Below are 12272 nucleotides of genomic sequence, written 5' to 3'. Positions count from 1 at the left end.
AGTAAATTAGAGATGCAATAGTATTTTATACCAAAACTTACACCAATTCAAAAACCCTAATTCAAAAACTTCTTAATTATATTTAAGAATAATATTACGTTTACACCATATTCATTACATCATGATGTGACATATATCATAATTACATAAATTTTTAATTATTTTAATTTTTTAATATTATAATAAAATTTATGTGGTTATAATATATGCCACATCATGATGTAATAAAAATGGTGTAAAAGAGTGGTATAAACGTATTATTACTCTATGTTTAAACAACGAGCAGCTGCAATGCTACGTAAACATTTCTCTCGCCTGAACTCTTCACTCCACTACTCAAATTTCTCGACTCCAAAAGCCCCCAATAGGAAGAGCTTTCTTATTAACTGCAATACCCAGACAACCTTAAATGGAAGGAACGGAAACATCAAAGAAGCTGAGTCAATATTCAATCGCATGATCCGCAAAAATACAGTTTCCTGGACTGCAATGCTCACTGCGTATTGGAAGAATGGCCTAATTGAAAAAGCCGAGAAACTGTTCGATGAAATTCCTCAACGAAACACCGCTTCGTATAATGCGATGATCTCTGCTTACATTTAGAACAATTGTGATGTTGATAAAGCATATCAATTGTTTGAGAGGATGCCACAGCGTAATGAGGTGTCTTACGCGGCGATGGTCACGGGTTTTGTTCGGAGTGGGAAGTTTGATAAGGCGGAGATGTTGTATGTTAATGTGCCTGCTAAGTTGCGTGACCCGGTTTGTTCAAATGCTTTGATTGGTGGGTATTTGAAGACGGGAAGATTTGAGGAGGCGGTTAAGGTTTTTAAGGGTATGGTGGTGAGAAATGTGGTTTCTTGGAGCTTAATTGTTGATGGGTATTGTAAGGAGGGAAGGGTTGTTGAGGCTAGAGAAGTTTTTGATATAATGCTGGAAAAAAATGTGGTTACTTGGACGACAATGATTGACGGATATATGAAAGTTAAATGTTTTGAAGATGGGTTTGGCTTGCTTTTGAGTATGAGAAGAGGAGTTGTGGCGGTCAGTTCGACTACGTTGACTGTAATGTTTGAGGCTTGTGGTAGTTTTTGTCGACTGTGGGAGGGACTGCAGGTGCATGGGTTATTTTTGCGCTTGGGATTTGATTTTGACATCTTTCCAGGAAATTCTGTTGTCAAAATGTATTGTAGATTCGGTATGGTTCATGAAGCTAATAAAATGTTTTGCTTAATGAATAAGAAAGATGTGGCTTCTTGGAATGCGTTAATTACAGTTTATGTTCACAATGATGAAATTGAAGAAGCTTGTAGACTTTTTGAAATGATGCCAGGGAAGGATATGGTTTCTTGGACAACTATGATTGCTGGATTTTCTAAAGAAGGGAATATTGAGAGATCCATTGAGTTGTTCAGAATGATGCCAGAGAAAGATCATATAGCTTGGACTGCTGTCATTTCAGGTTTTCTTAATAACGGGGAGTATGAGGAGGATTTCCGCTGGTTCATTGAGATGCTTCAAAAAGGAATAAGGCCGAACGAGATGACTTTCAGCGCTGTCCTCAGTGCTTCAGCTGGTTTGGCGACATTAAATCAAGGGTCACAGATTCTTGCTTATGTGGTAAAACTGGATATGGAATTTGATTTGTATATTCAAACTTCCTTAGTTTCAATGTATTCAAGGTGTGGGAGTTTGACTGATGCCTATAGGATATTTTTAAATATGAAGGCACCAAATAGTTTTTCTTTTAACACAATAATTACTGGCTTTGCACAGAATGGCTTCGGGGATGAAGCTCTTTATTTGTTTAGGAAGATGGAAAATGAAGGGCTAGAGCCAAATCAAGTCACTTTTCTTGGTGTTCTATCAGCTTGCGCACATGTAGGATTAGTAGATGAAGGATTAAACTATTTTAAATCCATGAAATCTTTATATAATATTGAACCAGGGCCGGACCACTATGCATGCATGGTTGATATCCTTGGTCGAGCTGGATCACTTGATGATGCTATTGATTTGATCTACAAGTGATGCTATTGATTTGATCTATTCAATGCCTTTTAAGCCACATGCTGGGGTCTGGGGGGCTCTTCTTGGTGCTAGCAGAACCCATTTACGTCTTGATCTTGCAAAGCTTGCAGCACAACAACTTATTGAGTTAGAGCCTGATAGTGCGACCCCTTATGTGGTCTTGTCTAGCTTATATTATATCATGGGAAAAAAGAATGATGGGGACCGAGTAAGAATGGCTAAGAAATCAAAAGGGATAAGGAAGAGTCCAGGTTGCAGTTGGATTATTGTTAAAGATAGATTTCATTTGTTTCTTGCTAGAGAAAAATGCCACATGAACTAGGAAGAGATTAAAGATACACTACAGATAATTTCAAAGGAAATAAGAGAGTCGGATTGTCCTAGGTATGACTGGTTTCCTTTGACCAATGTGTCATAAAATTTTTGAGGTCTTTGCCATCATTTTCTTTCTTGGTGAAGATGTATGGAAGCCATCTATCTTAATCTTTGGAAGGAGTTTGTCAAGTTGAATTAGATGCTCTTCTGAGGTTCTGCCTTCTCAATGCATTTTGATGGCTAGAAGCTTGTGTTCAAGAGGATTTGTCAGTTAATAGAGATGGCTTTTGGTTTATTTATGTTGATGCGTGATTTTGACACCAACTAAACGCACATGGGAAATGCTGAGCTGACTCAGAAGACACACGTATACAAGGGGATAGAACTGAATAGAAGAAGAAGAAGAATAATGTTTAAAGTCAGATGCTTAAGAAAGCGAATCCTACGTCCACTGGTATTGTATTAATATATTTGAGATTAGGTCGCGTTCAACGAGCTGACTTACAAGAGAGAGAGAGAGAGAGAGAGAGAGAGAGTATATATGCTATTCTAGAGAGAAATTAGCTAATCCCACAAACGGGAGAGGATCCCTCTATTTATAGTGGGATGAATTGAGGTAATGATTACTAAATCAGAAAGTGGGTCAGATTGCTATGCAAGTCCTTGCTTGTGTCCTGTTGCTCACCTGCTCGAGTGATTTACTCGACTCTTGCAGGGATTGGACACGTGGATCTTCTCCAGCCTTTCACCAGCTTGGCGCACACCCACTACATTGGCAGGAGCATGTCGCTTGAGTCAGCGTGCGATGTGGCTGCGTCTGAATGGCTGCAAGACTTACCTAAGCCCCTACCACTTGCGTTGATAAGGCTTTGCGTTAGCCCTACTTTTCCAGGTATAACAGAAGTCCCCTAATTTTTAAGGTTTGAGAATCGAACCTTGGAAACTACATATTATGCCTTGATTTGATGCGTTTGAAGAGATATTGGTCGATCCGATCTAACTGCAAAGAGGTCGAAGAAACGTTTCCATATAGGCGACCTGAAATGGTTTACTCTTAGGGTCAGCGACCTATTCTTAGACCATGTTTAATGCCATAAAGATGACTGGTTTTCAACCGAGTTTCACGACCTTATTGCACGTAGCGGAATTTTTTGCTGAAGACAAGGAATTGCGTCGCTTTGCAACTGACATAAGACAAGATCGAAGAGTCATGTCGCTTCGCGACTGACATAAGACGAAGAGTATTCTATATAACGACCTCTTCAGATGTTATTCGTTGCACTTTTGTAGCTGATACATTTAATGAAATATCTTTTGCTCTGACAGACGTGTCCTATGGCAATAAGTGCCAGTCATGCGTATTAAATGCAAGTCATGCTGAAACGACATTCTCTATCAGAGCATTAAATGCAGATGTGGGGCGCATTTAATGTGAAGGGGGGAAACGTGCCGTCGCTTGAGTGTTTCAATTGGAAGAGAACGATGATTTGGTTTCTCGAAGCGTGACGGTTACTCTTCTTCGTTGATTCGTGACACGTGGTCGCGATCAACGATCAGATGCGTTTTTCGCCCAAACATCGTTTGACTTCGAGAAACCAAAGTGCCACTTCCTTCACTATAAAATCCCAAGCTTACTTTAGGTAATGCCACAATATTCACCTTCTCAAAGAGAGCAAAAATTTTTGTGAGCCTTGGTTCTTTGTCTGCCAGACTGGTGCACGCTTGATATTCGAAACAGGAGGATTCATCTTCTCATTTCAAGAGGTAAGGATGGTATCTCTGCCACTTTTATTATTATTTCTTGTTTTCGATAGTCACCGTGCGATGACAGTCTACCAGTAGTTGATCAGAGATGAAATATTCTCCTTGGGTTTGAGCCATTTGATGATGGCTCTAAGGCATTCTTTTAGGGTTTTCCTACGGTTTAAGGGAAAAAGCCTTTACTTTTTTCCTCCATGTCATCGTACGAAACAGTGTACGAGGACTGAGTGATTCCCTACATGTTGCTTTTCTTTTTAGACCGCAGAAGAATGGACTCCCCAACGACCATAACTGAGGAGGGGACCACTTCGCCTGTGTAGGATGCTCATGCGAGTCCCCCTCAAGAGATCCTATCAATAATTACTGCAGAGGAGATTTAGAGGGTGGTAGACCAATGATGCGTGTTTACTACAACATGCAAAAATAGCAAGTGCACTAGTCGCACAAAGTAATAAAGTGATGAGTGAGTATCGTTCCCACGAGGATAATGTTACTAAGTACCGAATTTTCTAGTTTAAGTCCTAATTGAAGCAACAATAAATTGGATTGATGGAAAATTAACAAACTAAATACAAATTAACAAAATATAAATGAATGATAATGAAATTAAAGCAAAACCCAACAACTTAACTACTTAAACAATGCTAAAAAATGTTAGGGTGTTGATTTCACCTAGATACGCTAATCCAATTCATAGAATCTATTACCCAAGTTCTAATTCCTTGATTGAAAATTGAATTCCCTTAGTTGTAAAACATACATTCTCATGCTACATTTCCCTACTTATCCCTATTAAGCTTCCGCACCCAACAAAATGAAGATTAATAGTTCAAAGGATTTTAAGCTTTGTGGAATTCTATCTAGATTTCATAGATCGCTAAACCTATCTCTAGCGTTTGCTAATCTATGGTATTTATCCCAAGAGGCACAATCACAAATCACTTCTCAGTCTCATTGTGAACAACACACATTTGAATGGTGATCAAGCATCCAAAAGACATTAAGCAAAGAGATAAACACTCAATCATGAAATTAAAACTCAAAGTAATTCAATCCATATAAATTTGAATCATTGTATCAAGATTACATCAAACCCTAGCTAAACAACTCAGTTCATACTCAAAAACGAAATAAAACAACAAAAACAAACTGAATCAAGATTCATCATTGAAAAGCAAGCAAAAGATGGAGAAATCTTCTCTAATTTGAAGCCCAAATCTTCAATAATCTTCTCCTTCCATGAGCTGCCTCCCAAATCACGAACCAAGCCCCTTTTCTCTTCCTTTTCGCTCTAATTTATACCTCTCTCACTTAAGGACGAAGCCCTAGCAAGCCAAAACGCGTCGTTTTATTTTTGCATCTGACGCAGGTTTCGCCGCGGCGAAGCTTTTTCCTCGCCGCGGCGAAGACTTACAGGCCCAATTTGAGCATGATATAGTTAGAATCTGGAAAAGTGTAAAACATATGAATTGTAGCCCTTTCAATTATCTTTCTGGTAGTTCAAGAATCAGCACAATCCGAGGTCTACAGCTCAAGTTATGGCAGAAATACTGAAGCACGTCCAAAGACGTTTTTCTTCAGTTCCCAGCGTCCTTTTCACGACTTCAAGCCAAGTTTTCACCTTTGTCCAGTCAGAATTAGGAAAAACCCAAAACATGAACGTTGTAGCTCTTCTTCTTAGCTTTCCAAAGCTTCTAAATTCAGGTTATTCCGAGTTTTCAAGCTCAAGTTACACAATTTACGCTCAAAACTGTCATTTATGCTAAAAATCATCGTTTAGGCCTACAAAGACAAATTAATAGAATTAGGTAGCAATTATGGCCCAAATTGTATGAAAAGTATCCTAAATCCTATCAAAATTCAATGCAAAATCATAGTGTAAAATATGATTATCAAATACCCCCAAACTTAAGATTTGCTCGTCCTCGAGCAAAAAGGAATAAAAACTCAAAGAAAGAAAAGCAACAAACAACCAAAAACACAAAACAACAAAACTAAAAATGAACAAACAAAAATTAGACTCAAACTCAACACAAGAATTGCCTAGAATTTATGCAAGTCTCTAAGGTTGTTGAAAAATTATTACTAGAAAATGTTCAACACTCCAAGAAGTTATAAGTTGCATCGACTATCTTTCTCTATTAATCCCCCGAGTAGGTGATCCACACTTTAGTCCACATTCCAACTTTCCGGATTATTTTATCCAGAAATGTAAAGTTTATCAAATGGTGGCAGACTCCATAAGCCTAAGTATGGAACTACTCTCCACTAATGTAGATTAGACATCGCTGAGGATCAAAAGGTCTTTGCAAGCTTCTAACGTTAGGCTAGGGTAGTGGGATCCAAGGAAAGGGATAGGATAAACAAAGTAAGAGAACTCGGTTTTCCTCATGCAAACACTAAGAGATACATCAATCTCCACTTTCTTTCTCAACCACCAATCAAAGTATCAACCATTTAACAACCCTCAAACTTGTGCATTTCTTATTTTTTATTTTGAATCGAACTAAAGAAATTTTTTTCTTCCTTTTTTTTTTTTTTTTTTTTTTTTACAATAACAATTATTTTCAACACCATTTAGGTCTTTTTCCCCTTCTTCGTGCCCTTTTTGCAACCCCCAAACTTAAGATTTTGGTCCATCACTTATTCACACACCTCTTAAAGCTCTTTTGTGTCATACATTAGGTCCATAATTCTCGTAAAGGATACGATAAAGTGTTTAGGGTATAGGGATTGGACAATTTTTTGTTTGCAAGGAAAATAAGGCAATGATAATATCATAAGGCTCAAATGGGTGACTAGGGAAAGATTATTCATGGGTCGGCTGGAAAGGCTCAAACGTTCCAAAAAGAATGCATAAATCATCTCCTCAACCATGTCTAATCCTAGAATTTCGCCTCAAGCACTTCTTAACTAGGTTCTAGAGTCCACCAACATTATCAAACTTTACTTAACCACATAAAATGAATCTAAGCATGCCGAAATAAATGAAAATGGTGGTTGAACCACTCAACAAACTTCAATCAAAATTCAGTCAATAAACATAAACTTGAAGCAATGCTTAACATTTTCCAAAAATAATATCCCAACAATTCTAGTTTCATCATTGACTTATGCAATTCATCTAGGCAACGACAACACAACACACACAAAACACACTAAACATTTAACAATCAAAGAACTTAAAACAAAAAGAAACACCCAAACAAACACTCAAAATTTCCCTACCCCCAAACTTAAAATGACATTGTCTCCAATGTCACATCATGCACATCCAAGGAATAGAAAAAAAACAAAGGTAAAGGTTATAAGATACTCCCCTGATTAATCTGTAAAGGTCGATTCTTGTGCTAAATCTTGGCATCCATTCCTTGGCTTCCTCATCATCATCATCTGTCAAACAATTGAAAGTCTATGGTGCCAAATGTGTTAGATACCCTCACCGATTAATATGAAAGAATTACATCCTAATCTCAACCTTATTGAACTAAACCTAAAATCTGAACAAAAATAAATAAAGAGCTAAAAACCAGGAACTCAACATCAATTCCTACTTATAAAACATAAAGAAATTCTTCGGAGGCCAGGGTTTGAAATCGCAAAAATGGAGAGAATGAAGGTGGGTTAAAAAAAATTCTCAGGTTTCGCCGCGGCGAAGAACAAGCTTCGCTGCTGTGAAGTTCTTAGTTCAACATAAATTAAAACCTAGGTTTTTCCATGGCGAAGACAAATTCTTCGCCGAGGAGAAAAAATACAGAAGCTGTATCATTTTTTAGGTTACTTCGCCCCGGCGAAGAACAAACTTCGCCCCGGCGAAGTCTGGGACTTTTCAACTTCATTTTCATGCGACGTGCTTCGCCGCGGCGAAGAATACTTCTTCGTCCCGATGAAGTCTGGAGCATTTTCTTTCCTTTTCCTTAGCTTCAAACTTCACCTGAAACACCCAAAAACACATAAATTAAAACTAATTCAAAATCATAAGAAAACTAAAACAAATTCAAACAGCAATGAAATGAAAAACAATTGAAAAGACTTGGGTTGCCTCCCAAGAAGCGCTTGTTTATAGTCGGAAGCTCGACTTTCTTATGGTCCTTCGTCAATCCAGATCCTTGTGAGGTGCTTCACTTCCCATTGCCACCTCTTGGTATTTCCTTTGGAATTTCGGACATTATCATAAGCATCTTTTCGGAACTTCAAATTCGTATATGCATACTTGAGATGAGATGGTGATTGGTTGAGTCCAATGTTTGTAGTCTCTTCCAACACCAATTTTGACTTGTGCGCATTTACACCAAATTCCTCAAATTGTTCCTTGTGAGGTGAGTTGCTTGGTTGAAATTCCCTTAAGTTTCTTACACACCATTTTTCTTTGAGATTTTCCTCTTCATTGGTCTTGTCTTCTTGTTCTTCCAACTTTTCTTCATTGTGAGGTTGCTCCAACACTATACCTCTCAATTTTATGACATTTAATTGTGCTTCAGGATTTGTGACCGTTGTGCTCGACAAAGAACCTTGAGATCTCTTTGTCAATTGCTCAACCAATTGCCCCACTTGAACCTCCAAATTTTGAATGGACACTCCTTGATTTCTGAAGTTTGAGCATGTCTCATTCATAAAACTTGTGGTTTCTTGCATGAACTCTTCGAATATATCTTCCAATTTTGACACTCTTTGCTCACATGGTTGATGATTCACCACTGGTTGATGGTTTGGCACTGTCCTTTGATTTGATTGACTGCTTTGATTGCTCCATGACAAATTTGGGTGATTCCCCCAACCAAGATTGTAAGCATTGGAGAAAGAGTCACTTTGCAGCCTTCGTGAACTAACCATGTAATTCACTTGCTCGGTTGTTGAGAAGAATAACTGGTTTCCATCTTGCCATTCCACACTCCCATGGTTTCCTACACAAAATTGTTAGACCGATCGTCACAGTCTAAAAATTAAACCTAAGTACCATAGTTAGCGGTAAGCAGGATCGAATCCACAGGGAGCAAGACTAACAACCTAATGTATTTTAAGTAGCGAAAATGAAATTGGCAATGGATTAATGAAACTAAATAGACTAAATGCAAATAATGAAATAGTGCAATTAAAACTAATAAAAACTTTATAATAAAAATGTTGCCGTTACGGTTTTGGTCCGACACGAGACCGACTCACACAATTCTCCTCCACCCTCTACGATCCCCTAAACCTACAAGGCAAGGTAAATCAATGAAATGGTTTCCCGACACTCTAGGTATAATCTATCCTGTCTCACCCGATCACTCAAGTTCGATTGGTTAAAGACTATCATTGAACGTCGATAAACGCTACAAGGCAATACCACTAGTTGGTACGCGATTAACAAATACAATCTGTCAACACGTAATATCCAATCAACCAACTTCACAATAAACGCAACAATAGTAGAAATTAAATTAAATCCAAACACAACTCAATTACAATCGATGCGAAGTAAGATAAGCAATATTCATCATTTAATTATTCCAAACCAACGTTTATCATTCAGCAAGTTCTATGAAAACATTAAATCACAATGGACAACAATATTCATCACAAGTTATGCCCAAATCATATTAAAGTATCGAAATCAATCATGAAACGAAAACAAATATAATCTGAAGCACAATACTACCAAATGTCCTATAATCGGGCTCATCCAACTAGTCGAGAGCTGTTGAGGAGAGTCGTGGAGTCAATCCCGATCTCGCCTATGCCGTAACAGACAACCGGGAGCTTGGCCGCTCATGGTGGTGATGACGGAGGCCGAAACGGTGGAAACGGAGCTGACCATGGCGGAAAGGAGGTAACCGATAGCGATATGGTGCAAAAATGGGCGAAAACGACCAACGGACAGCCCGGAATACGAACAGCCGCGGTTCGCCAGAAAACGTTAATTTTCCGGCGGGTCTCCGGAAAACGGCGGCGGAAATGGGATCCGAAGGTACCGATGGAAAGCTCTGGTGATGGGGAGTTCAGATCAGGTCCTGGGGAGGTGAGAAGTCGCCGGAAATGAGCAGGATCTGGCCTGGAAAATGAAGAGTCGCGACGGCAAAACTGCGGATTCCGACGGTTTTCGCGGCGGCTGAAGCTTGGAAATGCAAGATCCGGCTATGGGGAATGAAGATCTACCCTTGGGGATCTGGAACGTCACCAGAAAACGACCAAAACTGGCCAGGAAGACGAAACAACGCGGTGGAAGACGAAGCGTCGCGGCGTGGTGGTTCTGGGTGGTGGTTTGCCGTGGTGGTTTTCCGGGATGATGATGATCTGTGGTCGAGGAAGTCGAAGAGTCGTCGGAAGTGGAAGACGAAGGGTCGTCGAAAATCTTTATGGATGGCAGCCTCCTGTTCACGCGATCTGCACTTTTTGTTTCATAGAACACATTGCAAAATTTCAGTTTAGTCCCTTCACAATTGAAAAGTGACAAAATCAGCCCTTTAAAACATGACATTTTACCCCCTAAACAGCATAAATGAGACAAAATCACCCTTAATCCATAAACCACAACCTAATATCAACTCATATACTTTCCAAAATCATTCCACACATGTTAAATTCATAAGAAAAATATTAGGAAGCTATTTTCATGAATAAATTCATAAATTCTTTAATTGTCTCAATATACTTCAATTTAATCACAAACGGGGTATTTTTATCACCAAAATAGAGTCACTTTCATGACTCTAACAAAAATTCACAAGTTATAAAAGGTGAGTGAATAGAATTTACATTCATACCTCCCAATTGGCTTTCAAGTGATGCAATTTGTGTAGATAATATGGCGAACACATCGACTTCATGTAGACCCATTGTTCTTTTTGGCATTGCTCTTTCATTAGGTCTTTGGTAGTTATTGTTGGCCATCAGCTCAAGTAATTCATAAGCATCTTCTGGGGTCTTGTTATTTAAGGTTCCACCTGCTGCCACATCTACCATAGTTTGAATATTTGGTAGCAAACCATTGTAAAATGTTTGGACTTGTCTCCAAAACAGTAGACCATTATGTGGACAATTCCTTAACAACTCTGTGTACCTCTCCCAAGCTTCATATAGTGATTCATCGTTGCCTTGCACGAAAGAGGTAATGCCATTTCTCATACTTAAGACTATACAATATTTACAATTAACTACAAAAATGAAATAAAAGCTTCAATTTAGCACTACACTAGATACTATCAATATTAATAATCAACTATCCCCGGCAACGGCGCCAAAAACTTGATGCGTGTTTCCTACAACATGTAATATGTAGCAAGTATAATAATTGCACAAGTAATATAATGATGAGTGAGTATCGTTCCCACAAGGATTGGTCGCTAAACACTAAGTTTTCTACCATTTTCAAGTTGAAGCAACCGAATTCTTTTTGGATTAAAGGGATCAATTTAAAACTATGATTAAAATAAAATTTTAGTAAAATAAACTTAAAGTATGAAAGCAAGATTTAAATGGGATAAAATCAATTCAAACAAATGGGTAGGGTTTTGACTTCATTCGGACTCTATGGGTTAAACTTTAAGAATTAAACTAAATTCAATTTCTCATGCATTGATTGTAAATCGAACTCTCTAAGTTGTAAAAAATACCTTCTCAGGCTACATTTCCCTACTTATCCCTATTAAGCTTCCACACCCAACAAAATGAAGATTAATAGTTCAAAGTCTTTTAAGCTTTAAAGAATTCTATCTAGATTTCATAGATTGCTAAACCTATCTTTAGCGTTTGCTTAATCTATGGTATTTATCCCAAGAGGCATAATCACAAATCACTTCTCAGTCTCATTGTGAACAACACACATTTAAATGATGATCAAGCATCCAAAAGTCATTAAGCAAAGAGATAAACACTCAATCATGAAATTAAAACTCAAAGTAAATCAATTCATATAAATTTGAATCATTGTATCAAGATTACATCAAACCCTAGCTAAACAACTCAGTTCATACTCAAAAACGAAATAAAACAACAAAAACAAACTGAATCAAGATTCATCATTGAAAAACAAGCAAAAGATGGAGAAATCTTCTCTAATTTGAAGCCCAAATCTTCAATAATCTTCTTCTTCCATGAGCTGCCTCCCAAATGACTAACCAAGAGCCCTTTTATTTCCTTTTCGCTCTAATTTATACCTCTTTCACTTAAGGACCAAGCCCTAG

General features: G+C 38.1%; 1 protein-coding gene across 1 annotated transcript; it reads left to right on the top strand.

The window, feature by feature from the left end:
* The first annotated feature begins 267 nt into the window (after positions 1-267).
* LOC116124700 (pentatricopeptide repeat-containing protein At1g53600, mitochondrial-like) lies at positions 268-2449 on the top strand. Its single transcript, XM_031410439.1, is given in 2 exon segments — positions 268-2028; positions 2030-2449. Coding segments are annotated over 2 exon segments (2181 nt in total).
* The last annotated feature ends 9823 nt before the right edge of the window (positions 2450-12272 follow it).

The sequence above is a fragment of the Pistacia vera genome, unplaced genomic scaffold (assembly GCF_008641045.1).
Source record: "Pistacia vera cultivar Batoury unplaced genomic scaffold, PisVer_v2 Contig155, whole genome shotgun sequence".
Classification (NCBI taxonomy): Eukaryota; Viridiplantae; Streptophyta; class Magnoliopsida; order Sapindales; family Anacardiaceae; genus Pistacia; species Pistacia vera.
Note: the sequence above shows the minus strand (reverse complement) of the source record. Positions and strands in the feature narration are given on the sequence as shown.